An 18,333-nucleotide genomic window follows, 5' to 3' on the forward strand; every position below is an offset into this window, starting at 1 on the left:
GATTCTTTGATTGTTGATTCTAAATGTAAAAAGCATAGAAGAAACGAGGCACCCTATATAGAAATCTTATATGGAAGTGTTATTACGAGAGATCGAATCATTTTGTTCTCGTTTTAAGTATCTGTGTGACCTATCTTTTTATTTCTTTTTAAAAATTTCATATAAAGAATGTATGAGAAAAAGAGAGAAATAGAGAATAGAAAATTTAAAAATATTCATATACTATATTCGAGTATGTAGATATGAAAAATTAAAATAGAATGAAAAATACGAATGTAGTTTCAAATGCGATAAAAATTTATAGGATTTGAAAACACTATACTATATTAAAAAAAATATACTATTCAAAAAAAGTCGCAAATTTTCTCGTAGATCTCCATTCATATTTTATATTCGACATTATGTAATTATAATTTATTATTTAAATCTTTGGAAGTTATTCAAAAATGTTCCACTTGCGTTCTTTAAGTTGAAGTTGGTTACTAACATGAAAATTAAAGTAGAGAATTCTTCAGATGTGTTTGTTCTGCGTTAATTAACAATTAATTACATTTTAAGACGAGAATATATTACAGCAATCATGGATGATGATATAAAGATATCGAATATACAAGACATCTCTCAATTAGAACGACAATTTCAAGAAAAGCTATACGAGTTGCAAAATAATACGGTAAGTATGACTGTTATATTGATTAACGCTTGAAGTCTTTTACGCGAGCCTATATTATTATCTGTAGAATTTCATTCTCTTTAAATAACATAAAAGATAACGGTAATGCATATGTGGAAATCTAAATATTGCAAAATATCTGATATATTCAAAGAATATCTAAATTACAAGCGCGAATTATATCAAATATTGCGAAAAGTATATTTGAATAAATTTTTTTGCAAACGAATTTTAAAAAAAGAATAAGGGGATTTTTGTTTTAAAGAAAATTACTCTTTAATTTGGAATTTTGAAATAATTCAAGCATGCAGAATGTATCTCATTTTCTGATAATTTTTTCGAAAATTTTAATAATTAAGTGGTTATATGGAAATTATTATATCTCTTAACTTTCTTCTACAATGGCTTATTCAATCAGGAATGCGGTAATTTATCCTAGACTATCTCATATAAATTATATTACGCATATACGTTTCGAGAATACAGGATACCTTGCGGGTGACGCAAAAGGAACTTCTGGAAACTCGTCATGCTTTATATAGTACGGAGTCAGAACTCGAGAAAGAACGTAGAATTTCTCACGAGTTAAGAATGCAACTGAAAGCGGCTATGAATGCAATTAATGAATTGCAGCAACAGCAAACAAAAAGTCAAGTCGAGGGCGTTCAATTACAAGTCAAATATGATGCGATGGCGAAACAATACGACTCTCTGATGAATGAAGCCACGACCGCTAAAGTACACGAGACTGAATGCAAAATTAAAATTCAAAGCTTACAAGAGAACTTACGTCAAAAAGAGATGAGCAATAAGAGATTGGAGCAAACGTTAAATGAACTGGAACATGATAGTTTGCGCACTATTACAGCTATCGATCAGTAAGTTTGACCTCGTCAAGAATAAATTTGTCTACCCATCGTAACACGAATATTCACGAATAATATGATGAGAGCCCGCATTTAGTTAAAAAAAATATCTTTCTATTTTCACATAAGAAATATATAAAAATAATAACAAAAAATCTAATAAATGTACAACATAAAGAGGAAAATGGGCTAAGAACTTAGCGAAAATGCAGCACGAATAAAAAGAACTAAATCTTCATGAAAATCCTTTAATTATTAAATGTTTTAGTTCCTTTTCGGACCATTTTCAGTAATTGTCAACAGAAATTATTCGTGTCATACTTAGAAACGATACAAAAAATAATATATAAAAGAAAAAACAATAATATATATATATATATATATATATGCATGATGTGATATAAAAATTATTCTCCAATCTCTACGTAATTTATGTCTCGGACAGAAAGTAAACAAAATTAATTCTAAACGGTTTCAGCTATTAAGAAATTTCACAGACGCAAATAGAACATTCGTAAAATTAAAGAAACAATGTTCATAAAGAAAATTGTAATGTTAAAAACAATGGAAATAAGAAGACTCATCAAATTCAAGAGACGGAAGATGCAAAGAGAGGAAAAAAATTTAATGATCGTTACTAAAATTACAATTAATAAACCAATCTTTGATATGCTTATTAACTGTATCATTTTGATTAGTGATTACTAGAGCGTTTCTTACGGTTATACTTCCCATCTCTTCAATTTGGCAAATCCTTTTATTTTTGTTTTTGGCATTGTAATTTTCTTTATAAACATTGTTTTAGTTTTGTGCACTATATTTGCAATATCATATGATTGCGTATATTAAGTTTCTTAACAGCTGAAACCATTTAAAAAAATTCACCTTATTTTCTATTCGAAATGTTACGTGGAGCTTGAAATCATATTATATCATTTTTTTATTATCATGTATATATATTTTGTTATCATGTGTGTGTGTAAGTTTAAACTATACTCTTTTTATATCATAAACTTCCATTTAGCCATTTTTCTCTTTGTACTTTAAATATAAATACAAAGATGTCTCATCTTATGTAATATTATTATATATAATTTTACTTTTAATATATGTACGCATATATTTTAATGCACATAAATACGTATGATTTGCAGACCCGACTTATCTTAATTTTAATTGTAAATTTTTCGATTTTTAATTTGCAATCCAATTTTTTTGTAATGACAGTGTTAATGATAAAGCAAGATTTAATTTTAAGATTTAATATTATTTTAACGATAATTAATGTATATATGAAGTTCACGATTGATTTCAGCAAAATCACGAAACTTTCGCAAGAACAACAAAATCTGCAAAAGTCTTGTGAAGCAATTATCAGTCTTAATCAACGCTTACAAGTTATAGGTATGTGCACACACGCGATACATCGAAAGAATGAAACAAAAATTAAAGATTTGGAATATATGCTAGCTTCAATGTCAGTCAGAAATGCAGAATTCACAGACAAACTTGTAAAATATGATGTTCATCCAGAAAAATAGATATTTATCTCTACAATCTATGTGAAGAATAATAGGATAGGATATTTTACTAATAAATACACTGAAACTATGTACATACATGATTAATAAAAAATGTATTATAATAATCGTTTATATATTTAAGTATAAGTTGGACAAATTCTGATGATAAAAATGTAAACTTAAGTCTTGCAAGTAAAAATTTAAACTTGCATATTATGACAACCAGCGATTAAAAGATTTGTTTGCTGCAGATCCTTGTAAACGCGCACGAATCTACCTCTATAAAATAATAATTCTACGGAAAACAAGTTTCGCGATCTTTTTAAGAGTTCTTGCACGCATAACACATTGACGTGTCCTATGTGCAAAAATCCTTAGACTTAATAAAATTCTACGACTATCTGTAATATAATAAAATTGTCTATAAAGTTCTTGTTCAATTCGTCACAAGGCATTTTAATTACATCATAGTTAATGCTCTAGTACATTTTATGTTTTTCCGTTAATTTTGTGAAAAAGCTATATCTGCTTAATAACAGTATAAAAACGGTTGTGATATCTATACTGCTTAATCTTATTTCTTTTTTTTTTAATTTTTAGTCGTTCTATGTGATGTTGCATAGTGTGTGTTTATGTGATGTATGTTTCTATATATATTCTTACAAACATGATCCTTCAAAAAACACACACGATGTAAATTATCTTGAAACAATACAGAATTTCGTGCATAAAAAATGTTCATCCCATTGCCATAAAATTAAGATACACTTTATATTCAAGTTTTTTTGATAAAAAAAATTGTGATCATACCAATCGAATGTGTAAAAACACCAGAGGAGAAATTCATTATGTGTTTATTAATATATCACATGTAGTAATTTTTAATTGTAATTTAATAATTATATCATAAATTTTCGAAGTAATATGATAAGATATAAGACAATTAAATCTCAATCGATATATTTATCACAAAAATTATCACCTATATATAAATCCGCTTAATTATAGTAATTAACGAATTGAAGAGTACATAGCAATTGTAATAGTTTCACTAAAATGTGTACCCTCTTTTTCTTATATATAATAAAATACAAAATTCTAACATATATTTTCTCCTCTGAGGGTTTTTTCGGCAAAAAATACATTCATGTAAGTAACTTTTGAGTTTTTAATACAAGTGTGATTGTTTCATTGTCAAGGAGTAAGCCCAATACTGGGGACATAAAAAGTTCCACAAAACATTGGTTTTGTTCGACAAAATGAACATAAGTATTTAATGATTGTAAATAGATGTGTCTTCTCACTGAATAATTGAAAATATTTAAAGGGTCAGAGTATAGTACAACGAGCGAGCCAACTGGGTGGCTTCCTTTGTGGTTCTGAAGCTTTCAACTGATGACCGCCGCCTTTCGGTGGATTCGACGCTTCCTGCAGAAAATAAAAAACATGATATTGACAAAACAAATAATAAATTATAATATATTATAATAAATTATATTATTACCACTAAATTAACTGTTTTATAATGTTATAATTAACATTATATGTTATTTGTTGTAACCTTGCACAATATATTTTTTAAAATAATTTACTCATGAAGTAAATAAAGTGTTGCTTGTTATTAACAAATATTACAGAGTTTAATAATTAAGTTTAATAAAGAAAATATAATAAGCATATAGTATAGATATTATTATTACAAAATAATAGTAATAATATTATTAGAAATATTAATTGTAAAGTATATTATGTGTGCAATAGAAAACTAAATAAGATTAAAGTTATTATTAAGATTACTTATACATATAATATGAAAAAGATGTAGTTTTTATCTTGCACACTTCGCATACGCGCGCGCGCGCGCGCGCACGCACACACACACACACACACACACACACACACACACACACACACACACACACACACACACACACACACACACACACACAAGAGCAAAAACTGAAATTAATATCATAGATGCAAAATCTGTTTGCTTTTAATATATGAGAGAGAAAAGTATTTTAATTAATATTTAATAAACATAAAGTCACAATATTTTTCTAGCAGGCAATTAATGTGTATCAAACATAAATGCATGCAATATTGTTAAAATATTGTTAAAATAGTTTAATAGATAGGAACCATAATAGAGATTAATAATGAATATGCAATAGTTAAAATATGATCAAAATGCTTTAGGGATTGCTACAATGTTATATGTATAGAATTAGGAACCAACTAAAAACAGTGTACAAAAAATTACCTTCTGCCAAGATAGACCAGCACCAAATACAGAGAAATAGAGACAGGAAACAGAGAAACAGTGGTTATTTTGCAATAAATATGAGAATAATGTTCGTGTTCATAAAAACTAATGCTTAATTTAGTATTGTAAGGATATCATTAAGCATTTCTAATTTATATATTCTAATTATATTAAACTTTATATAATAAGTTTTTAAATGTGAAAGTTTTTATATAAACATTGTGAAATATGAATACCAATGACCAATGAATAATCCATGTAATAAACATAATATTTTTAATTTTATTAAAGTATGTAATACAATTCACATGCATTCTTACCAATTTTTTCTCCATTTTTGCTTTGATATCACGTGCCAAAGTATAAAAAGCTTCTTCAACATTGATACTAGATTTTGCAGAGGTTTCCATAAATTTAATGCCATATTCGACAGCTAGTTGTTCACCTCTTTCCTTAGTCACTTGCCTCTTGTCTGTAAGCTCACACTTATTACCTAATAACATTTTTTCCACATCCGCAGATGCGTTTTCCTCTATATTTCGAATCCAATTTTTAATGTTCTCAAAACTTTTGTCATTCGTAACATCATACACCAACATAATTCCCATTGCTCCACGATAGTATGCTGTGGTAATAGTACGAAACCTTTCTTGTCCAGCAGTGTCCCTACAAATATATACATGATCCAAAATATAGTTGAATATAATTTTATGCTACAAATATAAATCACATTTGGGACAATTTAATTGATAGAAATGAGAAGGAAGAACATCGCAAGAACATATTTACCATATTTGTAGTTTAATTTTCTTGCCGTCCAATTCGATGGTACGAATCTTAAAGTCAATGCCTGTAATGTACAACAAAATCATAAATCAAGAAGCACTCTCAAGGATTTAGAGAGATAAATACAAACGAGTAACACCAATATACACGATGAATCACATTACTGAGAAGCTTGGTACATAATGTGCTCTTTGTCTAATATACCCGTATGACATTTGGCCCGCGCGCACGGGATACATGTGTCTCGAGACACACCCTGGAGCGCGCGATTCCGCGCGCGACGACGAAGACGATTAATGATAGAGCGATGGATTGAGGGGAGGGGGGAGAGGACACGACGTGTCTTCTCTCGCACATACCGATGGTGGAGATGAAGGTCGTGTTGAACGCGTCCTCGGAGAATCGGAACAGCACGCAAGTCTTGCCTACGCCGGAGTCGCCGATCAGGAGCAACTTGAATAAATAATCGTACGTCTTTGCCATTGTTGTCGCGCGCGCGATTGATAGCTCGGTGTGCGATGTCCGCCGCTGGACTCTCCGAGCGATATTATCACTTCACGACACTTCGACACTTCTCGCAGACGATGCTTTCTCAGCGTACGCGATGGGCCCGCGACGGGCTGCTCGCAAAACCAGCTGGCTCCAATTCTATCTATCTGTCTTTCCTTTTCTCTCTCTCTCTCCCTCTCTCTCTGCTCTTCAAAGATATCTAACCGCTTCGTCGGCGAGACATTTGACGAAGCGCGTTCTTCTTCCTTTGGTGTTCGTTCGCTCTCTGTCTGTTCTGACGAAATTTTTTATACAATTCGGAAGATGACAACACGGGCGATGACGCGTGCTTCGCCGCGCGAGATTCAAGAGAGGAGAAAGCTCGCCTGATACATACATACATACAACACGCCTGTAACAATGGAAGAATAGGCGATAACTCGATATGTATAATCAAGGACAAATATCATTGGTATCTTTTTCCTCTCTATTTTCCACCGGCGATCAACGCCTCTTACGATTTCATCGGGAACGATGTGAACGCGGTCTGAGAAACCGTGATACACGTGTGCACATGCGTGCATAATAACATACACATGCACACGTCTGTTGAAATGCGCTGGCAGCACACAAGTCAAGGTGGCCACAACACGAGGGAAAAATCGCAGTGGTCAAATGGCTGTCATTGCTTTTTATGATAGATGTTTTGTGTGATTAATCCGCGTGTTGTGGGAGATTTGAAATTCGCTTAAAAAAAAAGTCTTGAAAATTGAGTAAAAACTCATTTTTTCTAGTCCTTTTATGAGTTTTTTAATGATTTTTGTAGGTTTTTTGATCTCCCAATTTTGGGTGCGCTCGGAGTAACATTTTATACTCTACTATCGTGAATTAACAAGCGGATTAATCACACAAAACATCTGTCATAAAAAGCGATGGCAGCCATTTGACCACTGCGATTTTTCCCTCGTGTTGTGGCCACCTTGACTTGTGTGCTGCCAGCGCATTTCACAAACGTGTGCATGTGTATTATGCACGCATGTGTAACACGTGTATCACGGTTTCTCAGACCGCGTTCACATCGTTCCCGATGAAATCGTAAGAGGCGTTGATCGCCGGTGGAAAATAGAGAGGAAAAAGATACCAATGATATTTATCCTTGATTATACATATCGAGTTATCTCCTATTCTTCCATTGTTACTTCTATGACTATTTACCTATTGGGATATTATATATACATCATTTTTTTCTTGCCTAATACTTGTTAATATATATTTGAATTATATATATAACATATATATAAAATATATAAATTCAATATATATGTACAATTTTCTCAATTCTCTTGCTCTCATAAAAATAGAAACTATCTCAAAAGAAACTTTGCTTATAAATTAAAATTATTTTTTATATTAAGTATATTATAGTTTGTTTTAATAGTAATTGATTCCACTCTTTTGTATCACTATTTATCGATATTTATTAATTAATTTCTTTGTTACAAAGTAAAGATTGATTTCTTTCTAATAATTATTCCATTTTTTGTTATCAGAGAGTAAAAAAAGGAATTAGCTCTTTAGTTTGTGTTGAAGTAATTTTCCTTTTTAGATGCATCTTTTAGAAGAAAATATTCAAGATTTTAATGAAAAAAAACTGTAACTTATCAATAATATTGATAAATATATCGATTGTCCGATATACATATGATAAACAAAATTTTCTCAAATTTCCAAAGGAGTTACATATTTCAAAAAATTGCGGGATCTTTGTTAGCAAATTTATACAAGATTTAAGAAATTAGTAAAAGAAATTAATAAATTAGTATAATCATGATATAAGTTTATTCGACAATGATACTATTGGTATTTTAATTATATAGAAAGATAAATTAAATTTTAATTTTTAGATTATAAAATCAATAAATCAGTTTTGAACTGATTTATTGAAATCACAATAAAGTGATCAATAATTTTATGACAATCCTGGGAAACATCATTATAGAATATTTATCTTATAAATTACATTGTAGAAATTATTTTATTTAATAAACAATCATTTGTTGTCCCTATAAACTAATAATACTAATAATCTAAATTTTTTTAATTTGCGAATTGACATAATAATTTTTCAATTCTATTTATACAGCAAAAACAAGATTGTAGTTTCTCAATTAGAATAAAAATTAAAGGACAGCATATGATATACATATTTCTTGATATTTATATATAAATGAATGTGAAATAAAATAATGCAAAGTATACCTTGTAAATCTCTTGAAGTTTCCAAAGTTAATACATATTAGCAAAAATGTTTTCATATCTCAAGAAAGTAAAACTTGTGCAATAACATATTATCCAAAGTTCAATTTATACATGATATCACATAAAACATATATCTTCATAGATTTAAGTTGCGAGCTTTCATTTGCAATTCAAAACGTCGATTTGTTCGTACACCCTTCAGTGTCATTCGCGTTTCAAGTTGCTGCTTTTCCCTGCAAATATTTATATTACATAAAATTTTATATTAAATTTTCAAATTTTTTGCACAAATATATGATTTAATATTTGTAATAATATTAAAGTTTTTTTACAATTTTAGTATTTAATTATAAAGAGTAAATTGTTATGCATACATGTTTTGCAAATACACTGTGCATATGTAATTATGTAATCTTTTTTTTTTTAAATAAATTTCACGTACCTTGAAAAAGTAGGTTGCTTTTTCAATATGACATGTGTTGCTTCGTTTTTTCTTAATTTAAAACCAAATCTATTATGAGTGCCATCTTTTGTGTCGGTTGGCAATGGTCTCTTTTCTTCTTTCTTTGCATCTATTTTTGGAAAAACTTTCTTTGCAGCTGCAAACAATTTATGCAAAGTGAAAAAAAATACGTAACAATTTTGTCGACATATGAATAATAAATATATTTAATTACTGAATGCCAAGTGTCTGGCTTCCAAACGTTTCTTTGCATCCACGAGCGATTCTGACTTAGCAAACATTTGTTCGTGTATTTTTCCGAAATTTGGTACTTTTTTTGTCGACGACTTTTTCGCTATAAATAAACTTATATATTATTAAAATCAAAATAAATATAATATACAAGTCATTTTTTATTTTATTTTACCTGATTTCTTTTCTATCAATGTACAATTTTGTGGTGTAACTTGAATTCCACTTAGTTGAACTCTTGGTGTAACTATATTTATTCTTGGACTTGATCTTGTCTTGAAAGGAGAAGCTAACGAATTTCGGCTAAGTTTTGAAATTTCAACTTTTCTCGATCTCTGTGCTGAATTTATAATATTATTGCTTTGCATATTAATATTATGTGATATATTTGATCGCGATTCAATGGATTTATTAATTAATTTGTGTGCATTATTTGTGTCAAATTTTCCATCTACAAAATGTACTTTAGCTTTCTTAAAATTTTCTTTGAAGCTTAAATTTGCATCTGTTGAAGTACGTTTTCTGATCATCCGTCGTAAACTTAATGTTTGCGGTTGTTCTAATTCATAGGTATTACGTTTTTTGTTTTCTAGTTCCTTTTCTGGCGTTATCAAATTATTCTTATCATAAGTAGCATCTTGTTTGACATTTGAAGTATGAAATTGACCAGCATCACTAATATCATTATCAAATAAAGAAGGTTTAGATATATTTTCAATGGCTGTACTCTTATCCATTATTGTATTAGACATATTGGATTGATTTTTGGATTGATGTCTTGATCTAGTATTAATAGATATATTATCTGCACTTATAACAGATGTATTGGATATCAAATTCATATCTATTGATGGTATATTCTCCTCTCGTGGAGTTGATGACAATAAAGATATAGACCTATCTTTTCTCTGTATTGGTGTATTATGTTTAGTTCTTGGTGACACTCTATTAGTGAGTTTCTCTTCTATATTATTATTCCTTAATTTAGCATTGGAATTTTGATTAACAGATATATTTGATCCAGCAGAAGTTCTCAATACTTTAAAATTGGTCCCTCTATTGATTAAGGGAGATTTTGTTGTAACTGAAGTATCTGATTGACTTTTATTTGCAACCGCTAACATATTCTGTATTCTTTCAGGTGATAATCTTTCTAATAATACTATTGGATCTGTTAACACATCTTCCTTCTGTGAAACTGTCAGTGCTTTTATTAATTGACGTTTGATTCCTGATAAATTCTTTTCTTTAGATAAAGGAGATCTTTTTGTGTCAACTTTTGATTTTGTAGTATTAAGATCTGATGTATCAGAAGTAATATTAGGAGATGTTTTTAATGAATCTTTTTTATTAACTTTTTGAGATGGAGATAATAACTTCAACTTACGTACTTTTGATTTTTGTGATTTTGGGGATTTTAACATTATTTTTGGAGATTTTGAGAATTTTCGTACAAATGTCTTTAAATTATCAGACTTCTTGTGTTTACTTTTTGTTACTGGTGATGTTAATAATTTGTTGGACATAGAAGAATTGTTCAAGTCATTTTTTTTAGTTTTTTCCAATCTCTTATTGTGAGACTTATTATCTGATTTATTCAAATTCTCTTCAGATGTGGCAAGAAGAGATAATTTTCTTGGACTTTTAAGTAGCCTTGAAACAGTTATTGAATGTGTTTTTGGAGAGCCTAAAGAAATTGGTGATTTTTTGGGCGTTTTCTTAGATCTATGAGGAGTAAGACTAAGCTTAGGTGGTGTGCTTTTTGGTGTAACGATAATAGGTGAATTTTTGACATCTATGGCAACAGTTTTCCGTTGAAATTTTTTATTAAGCGTTTTATTTGAATCCAAATCTTGTGAAGCATTTGACTGAGAAAGGTTGTGCTTGATATGTTCTGTCGTAGATATTTTATTATGCCTATCTCTTAATAATTTGATTGATTCATTGGTATCCATGCTTAGATTTTGCACTGTAAATTTATCCTCAGCTTCAGCTTGGACTAAATTAAATCTCTGATGAGAAGCTTTCTTTCTCGCAGATCTTCTCAACATTATCATTGCATCAGGCGATTCTTTTTTGAAACTTTGCTTGGCTTTAAAATCATTCTTGACATCGAAAGACTTTTCTCTTCTTTGCGATTGCCTAGTTTGCTGTATCAACTCTACTGCATCTTCATTTTCATTACTTATTTTCTGCCTTTTAGATCTGGTGGGAACAGCAGATTGTTTCACTATTGCTGTAAAATAACGGGCTATCTTAAAATCCTTTTCGCGACATCGAAAATTGGCAAGAAAATATGAAGCTTTAAAACTGATTAGTTATTAGAATTATTTCGTTAACAAATCGTAATGAAGAATGTTAAAATCTTAAGTTTTCAAAATCCACGTGATGATAAAATATACGCAGACAGATTGACGATTGCAAATATGAGAAAAATTATAACCTTGTATCTTCTAGATCCTGAAGATCAAAATATACATATTTTTGTCTCACCTGCACCTGCACGAGTTCGCCTCGGTGACATTTAACCTCCTGATCTCGACGTTTTTTGTAACAGAATCTATTCACGCACGAATGCACTTTAAATAATTAAAATATAATTGATTTTGTTCTTACAAATGATATTATTTAGCACTAATTTAACTTGAAAGGACTCGATAAGCTTGGCACGAAGCAGCTTGGCCATGCTTGCGCGCCTATTTCGTCAACGACCAATAGCAAAGTTTCCTCATGTGCGCGTTCCTAATGCGCTCGTTTGATTGGTCGTCGTTACATACCTGAAATTTCAAATAACAACGTATTTCGCGCTAAATGTATATAATTATGCAAGCGATTAAAAAACGGGATATAAAAATCGGCTTATTATAAGGACGACAATGCTGCTGAAATGTAGATTAATTTCAATACTAGCTTGAAATAATTACATTTGACCGCATTGATTGGCTAATGATCGTAATACTTTATTTTGATATACAGTCTTCCCCTAAAAAATTCAACTGTACTTTTCATTTGCAACGCCCATATAGCAAAATATAAGGATATAGGCATAACAAAGTATTTATGAGAAAATATATCAGACACGATCTTTTTCAATCAAGTGCTTCACAAAATTTAGATTTAAATAAAATGCTTAATAAAAAATTTCAACGAAAAACTGTTGCCGTAGATGTAAAAAATTCACCTATTATTGTCATACCTAAGCTTATTCCTCATAGATTTAAGAAAACACCTAAGAAATCGCCAATTTCTTTAGGTTTTGTAAAAACACATTCAATAACTGTCCCAAGGGTACTTAAAAATCAAAGAATGGCTGCAGTCAAGGAGATGCTGAAGATGCTTTGGAGCGTTTGATTGAACAATCAGGATAAAAGGAGTAAAGATTTCTTTAACCTGATTGTTCAATCAAACGCTTCAAAGCATCTTCAGTGTCTCCTTGACCGCAGTCTCTGCAATGCTTATCACATTTAAAGAGAATTTGAATAAATCAGATAATAATTCTCATAATGAAAAGTTGGAAAAAACTAAAAAGAAAAGATGATCTAAATAGTTATATCTATATCTTACAAATTATTAAAATTATAAATGAAAATCAATTATTCGTATATATTTTTAAAGAAAAATGTATATATTTCGCTTTTTTTTTGTGCTATTGAAAACGTATCCAAAGAGCCAACAAGTCCACTGATGTCACGTGATATTTCGCGCGAAAGTGTAACATTTTCAAATACTTCTTTTAAATATTATAATAGCCTGTATTATAATTCCAGCACTAATTTATTTAAATTGTAAAAATATATCCAATTTTAATATTTTTAGATGACTTGGTGGCATCAAATCGATACTGTATAGATATTTTATTATCGATCATGCGCAAAGATTTTGTTGCCTACAGTAGCATGCATTTTTTTGCCCAGTAACGCTAAATTCCATAAGAACACATTCACACCTTGGCAAAAGCCAATCAGAATTCGCGCTAGTAGTCACAATTTCTACTTTTTGCCCTTCTATGTACTGCTTATACACTGTTTGTACTAGCGCAAATTCTGATTGGCTTTTTACTTTATCGCAAAGGTGTGAATGCGCCCTTAGTCTTTGATAAATATCTTATTGATGTATAAACAAATCCATCCGCATGTAAAATATACTATATTATTTGTAATGTAATAATTATGTAAAATAAATTGTCACAGAAATAAAATAGTTAAACTTAAATAGACATGGAAAATGTATAGAATATAATTTAAATAATTCTAAAAAGCACAGAACATACAGTGCAAAACAAGTATATTTATAAAAAAGTTAGTTAATTTTATCATATTTATGAAATATTAACAGTATATTATGATTATATTTATATATGAGAGATTTATAAATATTTTCTCTTTTTTCTGCAACTAAAAATTGGACGAGGATTGTCATTTGATCCAAATACGGTAAAATGTATGTGTAATAACGTCACAAAGCTAAAGCGTGGGTGGTTATAAGGATACGTGATATTATGCTATGAGATATAATTGACTATTTCGGTCAAAGAGACGCTGAGGAACCAGTCAGGTTAAAGAAATCTTTACTCGTTTTACCCTGATCAATCAAACGCTTCAAAGCATCTTCAGCGTCCCCTTGACCGCAGCCTCGATCTGATAGCAAAAGTATTAAATCACATTTTCGAGAGTAATAGTTTAATTTTAAAATTTTTTATAGAAATGTAAGTGCATTATTTATATTATATCCAATTTTCTAAAAAAAGATTGATTTTTTAATTAATTATAGTTTTTACATAAAATTTCATTGTTTTGAATTGAATATTATTTAATTACAAAACACAATTTTTTGAAATGGAATTTAGTTTTGTCTCATGATATATATATATATATAATTACAAATATACATTTATAATTTAAAAAATCTCTACTACAGGTATCAAGTTATCCTTACTTTCTTTATTATTATTACTTTAATACGAGGAGAAGATTATTATGAAATTCTTGGTATAAACAGATCAGCTGGCCAGGATGAAATCCGAAAGGCTTTTAAGAAGTTAGCTATCATTTATCATCCTGATAAAAATAATGTGTGTTAATTATTATTATATAAATAATACAATAAACTATCATTGTCTAAAATATTACTAACAATACTCTAATAATTTAGGATGATCCAAAGGCTCATGATAAGTTTGTTCGATTAACAACAGCTTATGAGGTATTGAAGGATAATAATTTACGAAAAAAATATGATCTTTATGGAGAAGATGGCCTTAATAATTCTAATAAGAAGCAAACCTATCATTCATGGACGTCTCCTTATTATTATGAAAACAGTTTTATGTATGAAGATGATCAATATGTTATTAATTTGGAGGAAAGTGATTATTGTGAGTATATCAGATTTATAGTAACGGCTACATTTGTAAATATTACATTATTTACTTCGTATTAAAAATTATTAGTTATTAAATTTATAATTATTAAGATTAATATATATAAATAAATAAAACAATTAATATTAAGAAGTAGTTATAAAGCAAACTGAATATTAATATTTTATACATATACCTTTTTTTTATAGTTGAAAATATTATGAATTCTGATTCAAGCTGGTTTGTGAATTTCTATTCTCCGATGTGCAGTCATTGTCATTACTTAGCGCCAACTTGGAAGGAAATTGCTAAGTTACTCAATGGCATTATGAAAATTGCAGTAGTGAATTGTGAATATAACAGGCAACTATGCCATCGAGAAGGAGTTCGTGCTTATCCTACATTGATTCGTTATGGAAAGGTATATATGTATACAAAGATAACAAGGAAGAGGGAATGCTTAATTTATATATTATTTTTTCTTAGGAAATAGATTCTACATAATTTTAGATATTTTTTCCTCCACCATATATATGGACCATATTTGTTAGTAAAATAAAATACTAACTCATCTTTGTCTCAAAGCATTCACAGCATGGAGAGCACTATACAGAGGAAAAATCACAAGAAGCCATTATGCGATTTGCATTAGAGGGACTAAATATCCGCATATCTGAAATAAATAAAATGCAATGGGAATTATTTTTAAACCACAAAATCATTACACAAAGACCTGTGCTAATTTTTATGTGTGATGATCAGCAAAACTGTTTCACTTCTGATGAAAGGCTTATAGTAGCAGCTACATTTGTAAATATTATATTATTCATATAAATATTATTTTCTAAAATATATTTTTACCAAAGAATTTTGGATTCATTCTATATTAATATATTTTTACCAAAGAATTTTGGATTCATTCTATTCTAAATATAAACAATATGGGATTTTTTCAGGATAAGCTGATTGATGTAAGATTATATATGTGCAAGGATTATTGTGACATGTATCGTGAGAAGGTTCGCGCGATCTATCTGCCAATGCATGGGACATCTCCTTACAAATCAGTGTTCTTTAATAGTACGTCTGATATAAATACATTAATAGAAAAACTCTGGGAACAATTGCCAAATCCACAAGAGCTGACGGACAATGATTTTGATGTAAGTAAAGTATTATTTTGTTAATCTTCCTATAATAGATATACGATTTGTTCTTTCAAATTTTGTGTATTAATCAGATATACCTAATACATCTAATATAATTATATCTAATATAATTTGTAGATTATTAAGAGAACAGAGTTTAATGCTGCTTGGCTTATATGTTTTTATGTTGGTGACTCGGCAAATCTGAAAAATTTAAATCTGCAAATGAAAAAATTTTCAATTAGTGGTATTAATTTAGGTAAAAATTTGCATTTATGAATTTATAGATGGAGATCTATTGTAGAATATTTTTACATATTTATGCAATATATGTTTATAGGTATAATACATTGTGGTAAAAATGGGCAATTTTGTAATAAATTAGGCATCAATCATTATCCAGTTTGGGGTATGCTTAAACCAGGTGGAGCATTTGAATTGAATCATGGAAAAGCTACTAACAATGATATCATCAAATTTGTACAGATTAGTGTAAAAACTACAAATCTTTGGGCGCTCTCTGCAGAGGAAGCATTATCAATATTACGAAACAAGGGTATCTAAACACATGACTCATTTTGATGATACTAATTGTGACAAACGATTTTGCAATACTAATTGTAACAAAATGTTACAGAAAATGAAGTGTGGTTTTTAGATTGGTATTCACCAAGATGTCCACCTTGTATACGGTTTTTGTCGGAACTTCGCAGAGCATCATTAGAATTTGATGCATCTATTGTCCGTTTTGGTACTATTGATTGCACTGTTCACACTATGATATGTCATCATCACAATATACAGCAATATCCTACTGCAATGCTCATAAATGGCAGCAATACATATCAATTTACACTACAAAAAACAGCTGCAAATATTATCCAATTCATTAATGAAAAAAGAAACCCATCAGGTAAGAGATAATATATATATAAACATTATATATTTCTCATTTCCTCTCATATCTCTATTGTATGTTTCATGTTGTTTAATTTAGTTATAGAATTAACGTCGGAAAATTTTAATCGTAAACTGGCAAAAAAGAAAAGTAAAGTTATGTGGATTGTTGATTATTTCGCATCATGGTGTGCACCATGTCAGAGATTAGCATCTGAATGGATTGCTGTTGCAAAATCATTGAGCAGTTTGCCGTTTGTAAATGTAGCCAGTGTAGATTGCGAGGCTGAAGTTTCTTTGTGCGCATCGCAAGGAATACGCTCTTATCCTACCATTAGAATGTATCCATTAGGAAGTGAAGGTTTAAATACAATCGCGTAAGTAATTATAATTCACAATTCAATCATGTGTATATTCATGTAAATTACGTAAAAATAATAAATTTTTTAATATATAAGATTATAGATAATGTTATATTTTTATTTTATATATTATAGTTTGTATAATGGGCAACGAGATTCGTTATCCATATTAACATGGATAACAAAATTCCTTCCAAAGAAAGTCCACGATTTAAATCCCTCTGATTTCCAAAGAATGTTGGAGTTTAGTAAGTATATATGGATCGTCGATTTTTATTTGCCGCAATGTTGGAACTGTCAAAAAATGGAACCCGAATTTGCAATTGCTGCTCAGGTAAATAACATTCTATTATAAATACAATTACAATTTAGCTTTCGATAATTTATTCGATGAAAATTATATAATCCGTTTTAATTCTAGTTGTTAGAAAAAGTAAAATTTGGAAGAATTAATTGTAACTTCTACATGAATGAATGTGCACATATAAAAGTATTTCCGACGTTAATATTATATAAACCGAAGCAAAAGAGAAAAAATAGACATGATACGGATAATATCAGTATTGTTGCAACAACGGCTGAGGAAATCAGGGATGAAATTTTAAAGATTATTAATTTTCGCATAAAACATGACGAGTTATAATAGATAAAAAATGCCTAAATTGAAATTAACAAATCTTACTTGCCTGTAATGTATACAGTGCTCCACTGCCGCAATTGTATGTGCCGTAAAAATTCATATTCCATTCTTCTAAAAGGAATAAGATAGAAACTACATCAGATGTAAATCTTTCATTGTGATACTTTTACATATTTTTATACGTAACAACAAACAATTTTAAGACACACATACTTATTTTGCAACTTTCCTTAAACACATACGAATAATGTGTATAATAGTTAATAAATATACATTGTTTCCTTATACATACTGAAACTTATAAAAATATTTTTTAATAAACAAATTACGATTTATAAATCTTGGATCTTGTTTACAAAGCAGATTAAAAG

At 29.4% G+C, this 18,333-nt stretch overlaps 4 protein-coding genes across 7 annotated transcripts; 2 read left to right on the forward strand and 2 right to left on the reverse strand.

Annotated features, from left to right (window-relative positions):
- Window positions 1-562: 562 nt before the first annotated feature.
- LOC145967568 (uncharacterized) lies at window positions 563-3,124 on the forward strand. The gene is made up of 3 exons (XM_083092576.1): window positions 563-673; window positions 1,160-1,551; window positions 2,855-3,124. Exons 1-3 carry the CDS (start codon window positions 581-583, stop codon window positions 3,078-3,080), a joined length of 711 nt encoding a protein of 236 aa, XP_082948702.1. The 5' UTR covers window positions 563-580; the 3' UTR covers window positions 3,081-3,124.
- A 32-nt stretch (window positions 3,125-3,156) lies between these two features.
- Window positions 3,157-6,984, reverse strand: Rab8 (RAS oncogene family member Rab8). The gene is made up of 4 exons (XM_083092577.1): window positions 6,474-6,984; window positions 6,118-6,178; window positions 5,649-5,994; window positions 3,157-4,490 (listed from the first exon to the last, which is right to left on the reverse strand). The coding sequence occupies exons 1-4, from the start codon at window positions 6,595-6,597 to the stop codon at window positions 4,392-4,394; spliced, it is 630 nt and encodes a 209-aa protein (XP_082948703.1). The 5' UTR covers window positions 6,598-6,984; the 3' UTR covers window positions 3,157-4,391.
- On the reverse strand, window positions 6,808-12,333 carry LOC145967564 (uncharacterized). 2 transcript variants are annotated; one of them, XR_014437461.1, is made up of 6 exons: window positions 12,050-12,333; window positions 9,732-11,792; window positions 9,540-9,659; window positions 9,305-9,461; window positions 8,863-9,095; window positions 6,808-7,015 (listed from the first exon to the last, which is right to left on the reverse strand). XR_014437461.1 is itself a non-coding variant. In XM_083092570.1 (5 exons), exons 1-5 carry the CDS (start codon window positions 12,078-12,080, stop codon window positions 8,999-9,001), a joined length of 2,466 nt encoding a protein of 821 aa, XP_082948696.1. In that variant the 5' UTR covers window positions 12,081-12,333; the 3' UTR covers window positions 8,424-8,998. The 2 variants fall into 2 exon arrangements, 1 of the variants encoding a protein (XP_082948696.1); XM_083092570.1 differs by lacking the exon at window positions 6,808-7,015 and having other exon boundaries at window positions 8,424-9,095.
- Window positions 12,334-13,728: 1,395 nt separating this feature from the next.
- On the forward strand, window positions 13,729-18,249 carry LOC145967439 (endoplasmic reticulum disulfide reductase DNAJC10-like). 3 transcript variants are annotated; one of them, XM_083092321.1, is made up of 12 exons: window positions 13,729-13,854; window positions 14,474-14,593; window positions 14,708-14,930; window positions 15,125-15,336; window positions 15,501-15,725; window positions 15,872-16,078; window positions 16,202-16,322; window positions 16,404-16,619; window positions 16,701-16,976; window positions 17,061-17,337; window positions 17,458-17,656; window positions 17,744-18,249. In XM_083092321.1, the coding sequence occupies exons 3-12, from the start codon at window positions 14,882-14,884 to the stop codon at window positions 17,963-17,965; spliced, it is 2,004 nt and encodes a 667-aa protein (XP_082948447.1). In that variant the 5' UTR covers window positions 13,729-13,854; window positions 14,474-14,593; window positions 14,708-14,881; the 3' UTR covers window positions 17,966-18,249. The 3 variants fall into 3 exon arrangements, with proteins under 3 accessions (XP_082948447.1, XP_082948445.1, XP_082948446.1); XM_083092319.1 differs by lacking the exon at window positions 13,729-13,854 and adding an exon at window positions 13,898-14,261 and having other exon boundaries at window positions 14,474-14,627; XM_083092320.1 differs by lacking the exon at window positions 13,729-13,854 and adding an exon at window positions 13,900-13,996 and having other exon boundaries at window positions 14,474-14,627.
- The last annotated feature ends 84 nt before the right edge of the window (window positions 18,250-18,333 follow it).

Source organism: Camponotus vicinus, unplaced genomic scaffold (genome assembly GCF_025532165.1).
Source record: "Camponotus vicinus isolate PSW18456_S1 unplaced genomic scaffold, iyCamVici1.0 SCAF_2, whole genome shotgun sequence".
In the NCBI taxonomy this organism is placed as follows: Eukaryota; Metazoa; Arthropoda; class Insecta; order Hymenoptera; family Formicidae; genus Camponotus; species Camponotus vicinus.